A 17,086-nucleotide genomic window follows, 5' to 3' on the forward strand; every position below is an offset into this window, starting at 1 on the left:
TGGGAGGAAACCGGAGCACCTGGAGGAAATCCACACAGACGCAAGGAGAATGTATAAACTCCACACAGTGGCCCAAGCCAGAAATTGAACGCAGGTCCCTGGAACTATGAAGCAGCAGTGCTAACCACTGCTACCGTGCCGCCCACTTTTGAGACTCAAGTTAAGCTCTGCTCCGCCTTCTGACTGCTCCCTGCAGATCTTTTTCTTTCAGTATTTTCCCTGCAGATAGTATATATTAGCCTTGCCAACATGCATGATGCTGCATTTATCTAAGTTAAATGCAGTTTGCTAATGTGTGGCCCACCCTCTTCATTATTTTAGCATTTGATTGCAGTTGTCTGCTCAACCCTTGCACAGGTTTTGGTAACATCTGCAAACTTCTTGACCATACTCAGAACATGACTGTCCCAGATCATAAAGACAGTAAACAGTAACAATCTGGACTAGCCCAAGAGGGGCCACCACTAATGTTCTGTCAGGCTGAACTGTGTGTTTACTGTTTTGGCTCTGGGAGTAAAGCCAATTCATAATCCAGTATATCAGATTCCATACTGTAACAATTAGGCTGCATTAATATTAAATGGCAGTATCGTTATGCTAAGACATTTTTGGCCATTTGAATTCCAGGTGGCTATTCGGGGAAACATGGGAACCAGGTGTTACTGGGGATGGCACTGACCTTTTCATCTGTTAGCTAGATTCAAATTCAAGTTCAACTGATGGGATGGAAAGTCTTCTGTTACATTAATTCTTGAAATAAATTTAAGTGATGTTTTTATTTCCTATTGCCTTGAACCTGTGCAAAACTAATCCTAAATTAGTCATATCAATCAGACTGCATGATGACTTGGGCAAAAATGGAAAACATTTCATGCATCAGAGTGAAGTCTTTATTTTCTCTTAGAATGAGATTTTTTTAGACCGTGCAGTGGTAACCTTCACTAACTCCATATCCTGTGCTGCTCCTGACCTTGGAGTGATTGTTGGCATTGGGTACCAGAAATGAGTAACATTGTTTGCCACAGCATTGTCTTCATCTCTTAAAGAAAAAATTCTAGTGAAATGGCAGCCAACAACACTAAGTGAAAATTTGTGTGGGTCTTCTGCAAATAGCTGTTTAGATGTTCTTGCCATGTATGTCCTTGAATAATGACCACAATTCTCCATGGAAAAAATCAGCAAACTGACAAGGGTTACATTTTCTAGTAAAATGAATAAAGCATTTGGGAATAGTTATTGGGGAAGAGTATAAGTGAAGGAAGGCAAATGCTTAGTCTCTTTGACTTGCTGCTATAGTTAAATTCAGAAATTTAATGTTCCTCCATTTAATGGAAAAATAAAAAGCAAGTGCTAAAAGTACTGAGGTCAGACAACATCTGTGGAGAGAAACAGTATTAATATCTGGTCAAGGTGACTGTTCATTCTGTTGAAAGGTTACCTGAAGCTGAAACGTTAATTCTGTTTCTTTCCACAAATGTTGCATGACCTGCTTAGTACTTCTCTCAAATTTCAGGTTTTTGGTATCTGTAGTATTTTGCTTTTGTTTGAAATTAGTTGGAATTTTTAATGAGCTTGTTTCACATCTGCCCCATCTGGCAATCTTCAACTTTTAATTTTTGATTAGGGTGATAGGTGGTGTGCAACAGCAATTTTTAGAATGATGAATCGCCACGACTTCCAACCTTCTCCCTTGCTATGACTCTGCTTTCTCTTGTTTCTCCCCCTCATGCCCTCAAGTCCATCCTGTCCATAAGACCCACCTACACCAGCTACTTTTTCTAGTAAACTGCTGGCCACCCAATGTTTCTTCTTAGCTGCCATGTTAGTTGATGTTCATATGGAGATGCTGGTGTTGGACTGGGGAAAAGACAGTAAGAAGTCTCAACACCAGGTTAAAGTCCAACAAGTTTATTTGATAGTAAACCCACAAGCTTTCGGGGTTTGCGTCTTCGTTGGGTGAATGGGGAGTTCTGGTCTCAAACAGCATACAAAGGCACACACAGTTTACAGAATACTGATTGTCTATACCTTTTAAGAATTGATTAACTATAAAGACTCGCATAGTCAGTGTGAGTGGAGAAAATGTTAAGCATAGGTTAAAGAGATGTGTATTGTCTCCAGACAGGACAGTAAGTGAGATGTTGCAAGCCCAGGCAAGTCATGGGGGTTACAGATTGTGTGACATGAACACAAGATCCTGGTTGAGGCCATCCTGTGTGGAGAACTTGGCTATCAGTGACTCTGCACTGTCGTATGTCGGGAAGGCCGCCTTGGAGAACGTTTACCCAAAGATCAGAGACCGAATGCCTGTGACCACTGAAGTGCTCACCAACAGGAAGGGGATAGTCTTGCCTGGTGATTGTCTAGTGGTGTTCGTCCGTTGTTGTAGTGTCAGTACGGTCTTCCCAATGTACCATGCGTTGGGACATCCTTGTAGCGTATCAGATAGACAATGCTGGCCGAGTTGCAAGACTTTGCCGTGTACCTGGTGGATGGTGTTCTTGTGAGATGATATCTGTGTCGATCCAGCATATCTTGCAGAGGTTGCTGTGGCAGGGTTGTGTGGTGTCATGGTCACTGTTCTCCTGAAGGCTGTGTAGTTTGCTGCAGACAGTGGTCTGTTTGAGGTTGTGCAGTTTGATGGCAAGAAATGGGGGTGTGGGGATGGCCTTGGCAAGATGTTCATCTTCATTAATGATGTGTTGAAGACCCTGAAGATGTCGTAGCTTCTCTGTTCTGGGGAAGTACTGAATGACGAAGGATACTCTGTCCACCGTGTCCTGTGTTTGTCTTCTGAGGAGATTGATGCAGTTTTTCACTGTGGTGTTGGAACTGTCGATTGATGAGTTGAGTGCCATATCCTGCTCTTGTGAGAGCATCTTTCAGTGTCTGGAGGTGTCTGTTGCAATCCTCATCTGAGCAGATGCTGTGTATATGGAGGGCTTGTCCGTAGGGGATGGCTTCTTTAACATGTTTAGGATGGAAGCTAGAGAAGTGGAGCATCGTGAGGCTATCAGTGGGCTTGTGGTACAGCGAAGTGCTGAAGTGACCGTCGTTGATGGAGATGCGTGTCCATGAATGCAGCCGATTCCGGAGAATAGTCCATGGTGAATCTGATGGTGAGATGGAACTTGTTAATGTCGTCATATAGTTGTTTCAGTGATTGTTCACCATGAGTCCAAAGGAAGAAAATGTCATCAATGTATCTCGTGTAAAGCATTGGTTGAAGGTTCTGTGCAATGAAATCTTGTTCAAGCCTGTGCATGAAGATGTTGGCACATCAAGGTGTAAATTTGGTCCCCATGGCTGTTCCATGTGTCTGGATGAAGAACTGGTTGTTGAAGCTGAAGACATTGGTCCGGAATGAAGAGGACAAGTTGTAAAATTGCATCTGGAAACTGGCAGTTGTCGGCATTGAATACTGAGGCAGTTGCAGCAGTGCCATCATCTATTTTTCTACACCAGTGGGGGATGCTGGTGTAGAGTGCCAAGACAGTCATTGTGACGAGGAGTGCCCTGGTTCAACTGCTCTGTGTGTTGAGTTTCTGTAGGAAGTCTAGTCTCGTGACAACAGTTGGGGGTTCTTTTGTACAATGGGTTTCAGGATGCTCTTGACGTAGCTGGAGAGATTCTCGCACAGGGTCCCATTGTCTGATACAATGGGACGGCTGGATGTGTTTGCCTTGCGTATCTTTGGGAGGCAGTAGATATCTCCAACACAGGGAGTACATGGGATGAGAACACGGGTGCTCTGAAGGTCCAGATCAAAGGTCTTGATCAGAGTGAGTTGACGGGTGTGTTCTTTGGTTCTGCGGGTGACTGGTGTTCCTTGTTCAGTTGTTGGTATGCTTCTTTGCAGTAATCTGTTCTGTTCAGTATGATGATGGCTCCTCCTTTGCTGGTTTGATGTTGCGGTTGGTCTTGAGAGCGTGGATGGTGTTGGGTTGTGCTTGGGTGGTGTTCAAGGCTGTCTTGAGTGCAGTTGAATCTGGTGTTTATGCACCTCCTGATGGCTTGGCATACACATCCACTTGAGGGCAGCAGCCTTCCGGAGGAGTCCAGTTGGACTCTCCTTCGGTTGCTGCACTGCGGATCTGTCGGCTGTTCCAGTTCACTGGCTGTCTTATGTTCACTGTTGGCCTCTTGGGGTTTGTGGAAGAACTCCCGGGTAAGCGTTCTTGGACACGTGCATCTCCATTAAGGACGGTCACCTCAGCACCTCACTGTACCACAAGCCCACAGATAACCTTGCAATGTTCCATGTCTCCAGCTTCCACCCTAAACACGTTAAAGAAGTCATCCCTGACGGACAAGCCCTCCATATACACAGGATCTGCTCAGATGAGGAGGATTGCAGCAGACACATACACAAAGATGCCTTCATAACAGGATATGGTGCTCGACTCATCAATCGACAGTTCCAATGCGCCACAGTGAAAAATCGCACTGACCTCCTCAGAAGACAGAGTACCCTTCATCGTCCAGTACTTCCCCAGAGCAGAGAAGCTATGACATTTTCAGAGTCTTCATGTCATTGAAGATGAACGTCTCGCTAAGACCATCTCCACACCCCACTTGCCTTCAAACAACCGTACAATCTCTCAGACCATTGTCCACAGCAAACTACCCAGCCTTCTGGAGAACAGTGACCATGACGCCAGACAACCCTGTCAACAGCAGCCTCTGCAAGACGTGTCGGATCATCAACACAGATGCTATCATCTCACGTGACAACACCATCAGGTACACAGCACATACTCTGGCAATTCGGCTAACTTTGTCTACCTGATACAGTGCAAGAAAGGATGTCCCGAAACATGGTACATTGGGGAGACCCTACTACTATGAATGAATGAACACTGCTCGACAATCACTGGGCAAGACTGTTTCCTTCCTGTTCGTGAGTACTTCAGTGGTCACAGACATTCGGTCTCTGATCTTTAAGTAAACGTTCTCCACGGTGGCCTTCATGAGAGACAGTGCAGAGTCGCTGAGCAGAAACTGATAGCCAAGTTCTGCACACATGAGGATGGCCTCAACTGGGATCTTGTGTTCATGTCACACCATCTGTAACCCCCATGACTTGCCTGGGCTTGCAACATCTCATTTACTGTCCTGTCTGGAGACAATACACATCTCTTTAACCTATGCTTAAGCTATTTCCATTCACGTTGTCTGCAAAATACTAATATGCCCAGTTTGAGACCAGAACACTCCATTCACCTGACGAAGGGGCAAACTCCAAATGCTTGTGGGTTTACTATCAAATAAACCAGTTGATGTTAGCAGCTCTGTCCTGAGGTTTTGTCTCCCACTGTGCCAAATCTGCCACTCAGATGCAGCCCCAATCAGCAATCCCTGCTTCCAAGAAAGCAATCACATCACCTGTGTTAATGATGGAAGTTATGAAATGTATGCTATTTGTCTTGTGTTCTTGACTGGCAGTCTTTGTAGTTGACAAGACTTATCCAATACCATCCAGCTGCTTGGGATTGCACTCTGCTTCCATCCTTAACAACCCAGTAGTAAGGAGAATGACCTGCAGTACAACTAGGTCTCAATTATTTCCCCCAGTGACTTATCCATGGTTCCTTCCTATTTTTCATCTGTTACCCTTCACTGACACCCAGATACACAACACTGGTTCCCAGGTACACCCATTTTCTGCTCACTCCACTTCTTTGGATCTGATCACCCATTTCTTAAATTGTCATGTTGCTTGTCAAATGACCAAACCTCATGGTATTTGGTCCCCCATCACCATAATCCATTCCCTATCCCCCAACCACATCCCTCTTCCTGGCAACTGTCTGAGGCAAATCATTCTTGGTGTCATATTTGGACCTGAGATGAGCTGACCATATATCACTGTCATCACTAAAACGACCTAATTCCACCTTTACATTTCAGTCCGCCCTCATTTCGCTCATCTGCTGAAAATCCTTGTCCCTGCCTTTGTTTACCCCTAAACTGATGATTTCAGCACACTCCTGGCTGGCCCCCCATTTTCTCCAGTCTTTAAACCTGAGGTCAGCCAGAGATCTGCCCACATCAAGTCCTGTTCATCGCCCAATAACTTGCATGGACTTGTGGTTAAGCAATGCCTCTTGTAAAATCCTCATCTGTGTTTCCAAATCCACTTGTTGCCTCAGTGTTCCCTATTTCTAATCATCTCCACCCTTCCAATCCAGTGTGTGGTCATCAAGTCCTGGCCTCTTGACCATCCCATTTTAAATGCTCCATCAGCTGCCTAGGCACTAAGTTATATAATTCCCTCCCTACCCCTCTACCCTTTTCTCTGATATCTTTTTAAAATCTTGCATCTGATCTTTGTCGCTCAAATTTTGGTTGCTGATGTTTCTGTGAAGCGTATAGTACTTAAAGGTATAATACCAGTGGCTTGATCGCATATTTTATGGTACGGTTTTAAATTTTGTATGCTACTTCATATCAATGCACTTGAGGATGTTGAATATTTTTTAAACTGTTGTTTGAATTTGTTTAATTTTGCATATGTCATTGCTATAAGATTGAAAAATTGATTTCAAATCCAAGTACTGTAAAGAAAGCCCAATTTTTTTCATGCCTGGCCAGCATTTATTGCCCATCTTGTGTTGCCCTTGAACTGAATGGTTTGTTATGCCATTTCAGAGGACATTTGAGAGTAATCCACATTGCTGTAGCTCTGGGGCCACATGTAGGTCAGACCAGGTAAGGATGGCAGATTTCCTTCCCTAAAGAACTTCAGTGAACCAGATGGGGTTTTTCTGACAATCGACAGTGGCTTCATGATCAGTAGATTCTTAATTCCTGATATTTTTTATTGAAGTCAAATTCCACAATTTGCCGTGATGGGATTCAAACCAGGCTCCCCAGAACTTTAGCTGAGTTTCTGGATTAAAAGCCTAGCAATAATAGGATTAGGCTACCTCCCCATTAACCAAAGCATTACTTTTCTTGAGCTGGATGAATCTTGTTTTTTTTCTTGTGCTAGCTGAAGAATATAATTTCCTGTACTTTTTTGATTACTTAAAACAGTGTGGATACTCAAAGCCCAGTGTGGTATTGGCAACTGTCTAAGGCAAGACCCAGTTAGAGTGATGGACATGACTGACTCCTTTCCATAGTGAATAAAATTGAAGTTTTAGCTCAATTAGTACTAAATTCTCGAATCGTCCATAATAAAAATGGAACTTAATTTGAGCACTAAGTTGATGGATCTGATTTGAGATGGAAGTATTTCGGTGGTGAAGCTTCAGTTTAAAATGAGCCACTCTGCTGTTGATTAGTACAATAATTCAGTTATCATAAGTTAGAATTTTGTACTGTTTCAAATGTTTGTCATAAGATTAAGCTGACTAATTGGAAGCAGCAAATATTGTTACTGACCAGGACAGCCATCTTGAGTGTTTCAAACTATGTGACCTCAATATCTAATAGAATTGGAAATGGACATGGGCACACCATTGAACTTCAGAGCAAAGCAAAACGTTTTGCCACAATGTCACTACCGAATGTTTTTTCCCTCAGGTATGAGGAATGCAAAGAAAAACTTGTGCCATTTTTGAAGAAAGTTGGTTTCAATCCGAAGAAGGATATTCACTTTATGCCTTGCTCTGGATTAACTGGCGCAAATCTAAAAGAACGAGCTGAGAACTGCTCATGGTACACGTAAGTAAACTTCAGAAAGGGGTTAACAATTATAAGTGGACAAAAATGTGTTAAAGCTGATTGTTATAAACTGAGAAGCAGCAACATCAGTGCTGATGGAGGATGTGGTTACACAATCCAAATTGGCTCTAGGGCTATTCGGAGCAGAAATGGGCCATTTGGCCCTTTGAGTTTGCTCTGCCATTTAGTACGTTCATGGCTGATCTTATTGTGGCCCAACTCTTCCACCTACCTGATTTTAAAGTAGGAATATAGTGGTGGAAGTAAGCCATTTGGCCCAGCAAACCTGTTTTGCCATTCACTTTAGATTATGGCTGATCTTCAACCTCAATGCTGTTTGACCCCACGATCCCCATATACTTTGTCATGAGCATTTTGGAACCTATGGATTACTATCATGAGCATGCTCTTGATTGGGTAGAGAAGGCCAAAGACTCAGCACCCTCAGTGAAGAAATTCCTTCTCTCTGCCTTAAATGATTACCCCCTCATTCTGAGACTGTGCCCTGGTTCTCAACAGCATCTAGGGGGAAACACCCTATCTACATCTCTACCTTCTCAGACTCTAAGAATTTAATAAGCTTCAATGAGATCATTCTTGTTTTAAAAAAAAAACTACAGACCAGTTTCCTTTCATTTCTCAAGGCAAGGTTTGGTGAACCCTGGTTGCATTCCCCCTCTGGCAATAAATCTATCTTTAGATAAGATCAATACTGTATATTCTATTCGTGTGTGGTCTCACCAAGCAAAGAGAACTGCAGTAAGACTTTTACTCCTGTACTGAAATCCCCCTTGCAATGAGGTCCAGCATACTATTTGCCTTATTGATTGTTGCACATGCATGCTAGTTTTGAGTGACTCATGAACGAGGACTCCGTGGTCCCTTTGGGCATCAACACTCCCTAACCTTTCACTTAAATATTGTTTTTAACTACCAAAGTGGATAACTTCACACTTACATTCTGTCTGCCATTGTCAAGTCCCCTTGAAGTGTCCTTGCATTCACCTCAACTTGTATTCCCACCAAGTTTTGTGTTATTAGCAGATGTGGAAAAACTACATTACGTGATTTGCACATCCAAATAATTTGTATAGATTGTCAACAGCTGTGGCCCAAGCACTGGTCTTTGTAGTATCCCACTAATAACAGCTTGCCATCCTGAGAATGACCCATTTATTTCTACTTTTTGTCTGTTAATCCATAGCAGTATATTACCAGCAATCCCATGTGCTCACTTTGTTTACAAAACTCCTTTATGCAACCTTATCCAAAATCTTCTGAAAATCAAAATACACCAGATCTACTGGTCTCCTTTATCAGTGCCAGAGAACTTTTTCAGAACTCTCAACAGATTAGTCGAACACAATTTCCCTTTCAAGATCCATGTTGACTCTGTCCGATTTTGTATTGTTATTTTCTAGTTATCATATCCTTTATAATGCGAACATTTCCTATTATTGATGTCAGGCTAACTACTATGCAATTCTGTTTTCTCTCCCCCTCAAATACTGAAGTTGCATTTGCTACTTTACAGCCTGCAGAAACTTTTCCAGAATCTGTAGAATTTTGAAAGATAATGCATCCATTATTTCTGCCACTGCTTCAATACTCTGGGATGTAGCCCATCAGGTCCAAGGAATTTATCAACCTTCAATCCAATTTTTGGGTACTACCTCTTTATTAAAGCTAATTTATTTCAGGCCCTCATTTTCACTTGTCCCTTGGTTTCCAACTGTTTTTGGGAGATTTTCAGTATCTTCCACCATAAAGACAGATGGTGATTAGTTTCTCCACCGTTTCTCTATTCTCCCCCATTTTAAGTTCTTCTGTCTCTGCCTGTATTGGGCCCACATTTGTACTTGCTAATCTTTTCATTTTCACAAAGAAGCTTTTACCTCCTACCCTTGTTTCTTGCTAGCTTCGAGTCATACTCTTCCCTTTCTTGGTTCTCCTTTTCTGGATTCCAACTTGCTCCAAACACAAACTTGCCAGTTTTACTGGCGATTGATCAGATGCAGTCTTTAGCTTCTTAAGGGCCCATCCTGTTGGGCTCTTGTATCTTAGAGGAATGTACTAGCCATTGCTTGCGTACCGCCTACGTTTTTTGTATATTTTCACAATTGGCCATAACCCACATGTCTTGGACTTTCTAAAAGATGTGCTGGTTCAGTACATTGACCCAAACAGGCCCCAGACTGTGGCAGTTAGGAGAGTTTCACAGTAACTTCATTGCAGTGTTAATGTAAGCTAAGGTAACGTTATTGTGACTAAAACTTTAAAAGCTTTTGCAGTTTACTTTTAGAATTAAGACCCTTAGTTTCAGACCCTTCTACTCTTAATGTACAATTCTACCATATTGTAGATACTATTTCCTAAAGGCACATTTATGCCCTTCATCATTACTTAATATTAAATCTAATATTAACCTGATCCCTAGTTGGTTTTTCAACATTGCTCCAGAAACCCATCTCCTGCACTCTTCAGGAATTCATTCTCAACAGCATTAGTGTTAATTCACTTTACCCAGGTTATAATTAAATTCAAGTTGATCATCATTGTATTTCCCATGTTGTATGTAGCTCTAATTTCCTGATTTATTCTGTCAAATGTTAGCACTCAATTGGTGGCATATGAACAATTTCCCCCCAACCAATGTTTGCTGTCTCTTGCTGCCACTTAGCTCCACCCAAACGATTCTCCATCTTTATCCTGTCTCATCAATGTACTGATCTTATCCCTTACAACAACCCTACTCCACCTCCTTTTCCATTTTTGCCTATCCTTCCTAAATGATGCATAGCTTTGAATATACATTTCCCAGTCTGTCACCCTGTAACTGTCTCCATAATGGCAATTAAATACTAATTCACCTATTTTGTACTTTTACGTTTACCTGATTGCAATTGTTATATGCATTCAGTGTCATTAACTTTGTCATTTTAACATTGCTTTTTGATTCTTTTAATGTTTGCCTTCACATTGTTTTCTAATTTCACATTATTTTCCTTGCTTCCCTCCAACCTGAGCTCCATCTCAAGTTACCACCCCCCTACTGATCTACTTTGCCCACATCACTAGCAAATCTCCCTGTGAGGACACCTGTGCCAGTCCTCAAGTGCAACGTGTCCATCTTTGCAAGTTGCACTTGCCACAGATCTTGATCCAATGCTTCAAATTTGGTGCCATTCCTCCAATTTTCTGGCCATTGTTTAGTTGCTGAGTCCTTCCACTCCTGTGCTCACTAGTACGTGGCACTAGGAGTAACCTTGAGATTACTGCTTATAAGGTCCAGATCTTTTAATTTATTTCCAACTCCCTCTCTCCCCTACCTGTATTGTTGGTACCATTGTGGACCATGACTTATGGCTGTTCGCTTCCTAGAAGAATGTCCTGCATTCTTCCTAGAAGAATGCCTTGATCCTGGAGACACATCTTCATCTGCAGAAATCTTTGTCTGTTCTTCTAATGAACAAATCCCTGTCAGTGTTGTTCGTTTTTTTAATCACCCCTCCTGTGCAGTTGAGCCATCTGCGATGCCACAGACCTGCTACACTCCTGTAGGAACCATTGTCCGCACCAGTATCCAAAATGGGAAAACAGTTGGTGAGCAAGGTCAACTTTAACCATGCTATCCATGTGGTTCTCTGCATCATGGAAGCACCACATTGACCCTAGCCACTTCCCTAGTTCCAAATCCCGGAGCTCGAGCTTTTGCAGCTGATGGCACTTCCTGTGGAGGTTTTTTGGAATGCATGGTGCGAACGTGACTTTTCACATTCCACAGGATACACACTTCATTTGGACAAGCTGCCTGTTGACGTTTCAAAAAAAGTTAGAATAAAATACCCCTCTTCACCAAATCTCCAGCTGGTCATGCTGTAAAGCCACATTTATTACAAGTTGCACTAAGACCCCTATATTTATACTAACTAAATCTAGTTTCTCAGCTATTGTGTCTGAGCTGACTACATAATTAACTAAGTACAGCTGCTCTAGTAGAGAGCTTGTTTATCCCTGCTTGAGATTTTATTTAGGTACTTAAACCTTAATTTTTAGTCGCATTCTCAGTGTAAGCAAAAGTAGACTAACGCTCACTCCCCAAACCACCAGCTGTTTGCTTTGTAAAGTCAAACTGAGCAGGCACTCCAGGTAAGATTAAACAGATTAGTATGCTGGAAAAGGTATTTCTCAGCATATTATCACACTAAACTGACTATCAAAGTCCCCCTTCAAGGGAATTCATGTACTTAATTCAGGAGAAAATAAAAAGATAACATGCAGTTTTTTTTTGTTCTGATAGTTCAGTTATTGGAGTTAGGCCTTGCAGTGAGGGGTCTAAAATGCTTCAGTAAGTGCTGAACTTTTATATTACCTATCAGTTTTTGATTCTGGGCATCTATATCTTATAATCCCTGTCCCAACCAACCTCAGGCCTTCCAGGTCCTGCCTAAGTACATCAAGACAAAGATCTTCTCTCATTACAAAAAAAAACTTCAATGACTAGAGCTTGACACATTTACCTTGCACAGTTTTGCAGTGGTGTTACTTGGGATGTGCAGGAAAAATCTAAACGGTTTAATCATTTTAAATTACAGGAAAAGGCACTTCCAGGTATTCATGTACAATACACCTTGGCTTCTGCTTCTCTCCCTCTTATGCCATCTCTTTCCCTCTGCTTCCTCCACCTTAATGTTCCATTTGGCTTCATCCCATTCTTAAATACCTGTAAGTGCAACATGAAACAGCGTGAAAGATAATTTCTGATATCTAGTTGGCCTTCAAAACAGGAGTTGCGGTGTTTGCATTTTTTTGTTTTGACTGATTATATGCTGCAGTGAGAGCATGTTTTTTGGTTTGAAAGACATACATGATCTGAGAGAGATCAAACTATAGTGGTTGGAAAATGTGTGCCAGCATTATTATCCATGACATAGGGATGAGCTTGCAGTTGGGCATATGGCCTGTAAATTATTCTCTACAAACTTTAGTTAAGTATATAGTGAATAGATTGGAAATTATATTTTATGTACCAGCACAAGTTCGAAACTAAACAATGAAAAGATTGGAAATTACATTATGTAAAGGTCAATAAAATGGCAAGTAAAGTATTTTCAAGATTATTTAGATTGGGACAGAGGAAAGTTGGATTTGTTTTGACTTGTTGATCATAGACAAATTGGCAAATAATCAGTGGAGTACACTATAACATTTATTTTAGAATACCAATTTTGCAAAAGCGAGCAAATGTTTACCCAAGTAACTTCTGCTTCCCTATTCCTTAAACTGCATCTCATTCATGTGAAATATAGAAGTGGAATAAAGATCTTTTAGTTTACAAAAAAACTTGCTTCAACTTTGGCTGCTATATTTACCATGTTTTTCTCATCCTCCAGTGGATTACCATTTATTCCCTATCTGGACAATTTGCCACATTTCAATAGGGCATCTACTGGACCTGTACGAGTACCGATTGTAGATAAATATAAGGTAAGCTACTAGTCCTGATGTGGGCTGTTTAAATTAAATTCCAAATACTTGTCATTCATCCGGTGTTTGATCACAGAACAGATCAGAGTTATGATTGAAACTTCATCTGGTCTAAATCCCAAACTGTTCAGTTATCTGCCAATGTGATGGTCAGTTTATGTCCCAGAAGGATCCTAAGATTGATCATCTCACTGTGGTTGTACCATGATGGCATGCATGGTCTCTAGAGACACATTTCATAAAGTCTAATCCACACCAGTATTATAGTGCATTAAGATGAGCAATGGCCATATCTCGGTGATTTTACTGTAGCAGCAAGCTTATTTGTTATTTGATGCAAAATTGATCAGACCTGCTCCTTCAATTGTCAAGCCAAAGGAATTGACATCTCTCCAGAGCAAATTTTGTTGCCTGAGAAATTTAATTTTATTAGGGTTATGGTTAGCCAGCATTGAGCCTATATTTAAGGGGTATCCAATACTTCAACTTTAATAGACTGTGGAATTTTGGAATTTTTATCATCTCGAGGTTTGTTCCTGTTCCTGTTCCCTTAGCAGCCCTGTGCTCACTAACCTACATTGGTCAAACAATATTGATATTAAAATTCTCATCCTGGTTTTCAAATCCCTCCACGGTCCTGATCCTTCCTATTTTAGTAATCTCCCACAGTCTTCCGAGATGTGAGTTTAATTTTGGCCTCTTGTGATTACACAGTTATACTTCTCCACCATGGTTGGCAGTGCGTTCAGTTGCGTAAGTTCCAGAATTTCCCCTCCGTGTCTATGCCTCTTATTCAACTTCCTTCTTTAAAACACTTAATAGCTAAACCTTTGGCCAGCGAGCCTCATATCTCCTTAGTGGCGTGGTCATACTTTGTTTATAATGTTCTTGTGAAGTGCTTTGGAACAACTGCATGAAAGATGCTATGTAGATACGTTAGAGATTTAATGTGGACTTAGAATTGCAATGCTGCACTTATGTTTTTGGCAGCAAAATCTAGTGACCTTGTCAGCGTATGTAGTCTTGCAGGTATCTGATCCTTGATCAGCAAATGGAAAGGTAATTATAAGAAATTGGAGCTAACTTGGGGCATCGTGGTTCAGAGATACATCGCTGTGATAGGAAAGCCATCTCTGAAAAAGTGCAATTTTTTTTGTTTTAATCTTATTTTTCTGTTCTGAATATTAGACCGTATTCAGTTGCCGATGAGAAGTCAGCTTTCCAGAAGCAGCTTGGATCTCCAAACAGGTCTTTAAATGTGCATAGTTGAATAAAAGGCAGCTTAAGTTAGGGATGATATAGGCAGCTAGTATGTGATATTTTGAATAATTAACTCTTAAAGCACTTACTTTCTTTTATAGGATATGGGTACTGTGGTTCTAGGCAAACTAGAATCTGGATTAATTGGAAAAGGACACCAACTTGTCATGATGCCAAACAAAGTGAGTGAGTAAACTTGCTGATACTACATGTGCATCTGAAATGCAAAAATTACCCAGCCTGCAGGTGCAGCAGGTGGTTAGGAAGGCTAATGGGATGCTGGCCTTCATAGCGAGGGGGATTGAATATAAAAGTAGGGAGGTCTTGCTGCAGCTGTATAGGGCATTGGTGAGGCTGCAGCTGGAGTACTGTGTGCAGTTTTGGGCGCCGCACTTATGCAAGGATATTTTGGCCTTGGAGGGAGTGCAGAGGAGGTTTACTAGGCTGATACCGGAGTTGAGGGGCTTGAGCTATGAGGAGAGGCTGAATAAATGAGAATGAGGGGAGATCTCATTGAGACGTATAAGATGATGAATGGGATGGATAGGATAGAGGTGGAGAGACTCTTCCTGCTCAAAAAAGACAGTACGACTAGGGGGCACAGCCTCAAGATAAAAGGGGGGCGGTTTAGAACGGAGTTGAGGAGGAACTTCTTCACTCAAAGGGTGGTGAATCTCTGGAATTCTCTGCCTGTTGAAGTGGTGGAGGCTGCCTCGCTAAATATATTTAAGACACGGGTTGATGGGTTTTTGATAAGCGAGGGGATTAAGGGTTATGGGGAGAGGGCGGGAATGTGGAACTGAGCCACGACAGATCAGCCATGATCTTATTGAATGGCGGGGCAGGCTCGAAGGGCTAGATGGCTGACTCCTGCTCCTATTTCTTATGTTCTTATGTTCTTATTGTATGCCTCATGCAATGTAGTTGCAAGCATCTGTTCGGTGCTCAAACCATGGTACATATTGCATGCAAAATATTTTTTGAGAACCATTTTTGTATGTCGAGCCAAGGAGTTGTACTTCAAGATGGTGTTTCCTGCAAGGCTGAACTTGCCCCTAGTTTCCAGGAGTAGATAGTGATCAGCCTTCAGTTGTTGTAATCCTTGTTTAGTGGTTCTTTTGTGATAGGCAACAGCAATTTAGATTATTTAAAATCCTAATCCAAATTTGGCCCTCTGGCTTGGGGAGAGAAATTGTGATACCATGCAGCTCCAAGACTGTTAATTCAACACCAAGGTAAGGGGTCAAGTAGAGAAGTTTACTGATCTACGCAGGTATGTGCTTTATTTATGTCATGAGCCATGGATAGGCACTCCAATCTTTTTAAATGTTCAGTTTTCTAAATGAAATGGAAAACATTTTTTACTTATGCACATCTAATTGCTTTATAATTCACTAATCACTTTGGCTTCTTTCCCACCTTAATGTTGGCTTTGCGTGGAAAATTTAGTTGACTAGCCAGTGCAAGCTTGTGTGTTTAGATCAAATCTGATTCTCGTTTGGGGAGAAAACGTAAACCTAAAAAGACCAATGCTAATATTGTGTTTGCAGCACAATGTTGAAGTTCTGGGCCTCCTCTCTGATGATGTAGAGACTGAGACTGCAGACCCAGGAGAAAATCTAAAGATACGACTGAAAGGAATAGAAGAGGAGGAGATACTGCCGGGATTCATCCTGTGTGACCATGGCAGTCTCTGTCATTCAGGACGTACTTTTGATGCGCAGGTAAAATTGAATATTTTTGATTGCAAGACATCAGCAAAAATATTTGTAGCATTGCATACCTTCAGTATGGTTTTCTTTTAGGTGAAGTTGATTTTTTAAAAATTATTTCAATGTAGGAAGAAGCCAGTTCTTTCAGACTGTCTTGATAAAATTTTAGTTTTGTAATCTGATAGAATCATAGAGACCCTACAGTACAGAAAGAGGCCATCTGGCCCATCGATTCAGCACCAACCACAATCCCACCCAGGCCCTCCCCCATATACCCTGACACATTTACCTGCTAATCCCTCTAACCTATGTCCCTCAGGACACCGAAGGGGCAATTTCAGCATGGCCAATCAACCTAACTCGCACATCTTTGGACTGTGGGAGGAAACCCACACAGACACAAGGAAAATGTGCAGACTCCACAGTGACCCAAGCTGGGAATCGAACCTGGGTCTCTGGAGCTGTGAAGCAGCAGTGCTAACTGTGCCACCCTCAACCAATTTCTCAACCAGTTCTGCAAAAATACAATTTTATGAATGCTTCAAAGTCAGTACTCCAAAGTTTAAAGAGGAAACAGTGCCAAGGTTATGATTCCCTGATTTTGAATGCTTTCTGGCAGTCTTGGTTTAGTGCACATATCTTACTGCAATAATTTCACTGGTCCCTTTCATTGACTGCCAACAGCAGAGAGGGAAGCCGTTCAGCCCACTAAGTCTATGGCAAAACTCTGGTGCAATCCAGTCAGTCCCATCCATTAGTCATCCCTCAAGTTCCTTTTTTTCCTTTGAAGTCATTGACCTTCACTTCCTCCACCCTGTGGCACCGAATTCCAAGTCATGACAAGTCACTGCTTTTTTACTTCACTTTAGAACAGAGTTGAGGAGGAACTTCTTCACTCAAAGGGTGGTGAGTCTCTGGAATTCTCTTCCCATTGAAGTGGTGGAGGCTACCTCACT

General features: G+C 41.7%; 1 protein-coding gene across 1 annotated transcript in view; it reads left to right on the top strand.

The window, feature by feature from the left end:
* Nucleotides 1-17,086, top strand: part of LOC145355121 (eukaryotic peptide chain release factor GTP-binding subunit ERF3A) — a 70,248-nt gene that overhangs the window by 42,436 nt on the left and 10,726 nt on the right. The window contains exons 8-11 of the mRNA XM_080207009.1: nucleotides 7,531-7,671; nucleotides 13,065-13,158; nucleotides 14,520-14,600; nucleotides 15,969-16,142. Coding sequence (XP_080063135.1) covers nucleotides 7,531-7,671; nucleotides 13,065-13,158; nucleotides 14,520-14,600; nucleotides 15,969-16,142 — 490 coding nt within the window. The remainder of the gene's footprint in view (nucleotides 1-7,530; nucleotides 7,672-13,064; nucleotides 13,159-14,519; nucleotides 14,601-15,968; nucleotides 16,143-17,086) is intronic.

Source organism: Carcharhinus amblyrhynchos, chromosome 18, assembly GCF_965287045.1.
Source record: "Carcharhinus amblyrhynchos chromosome 18, sCarAmb.v2.hapA, whole genome shotgun sequence".
Taxonomy (NCBI): domain Eukaryota; kingdom Metazoa; phylum Chordata; class Chondrichthyes; order Carcharhiniformes; family Carcharhinidae; genus Carcharhinus; species Carcharhinus amblyrhynchos.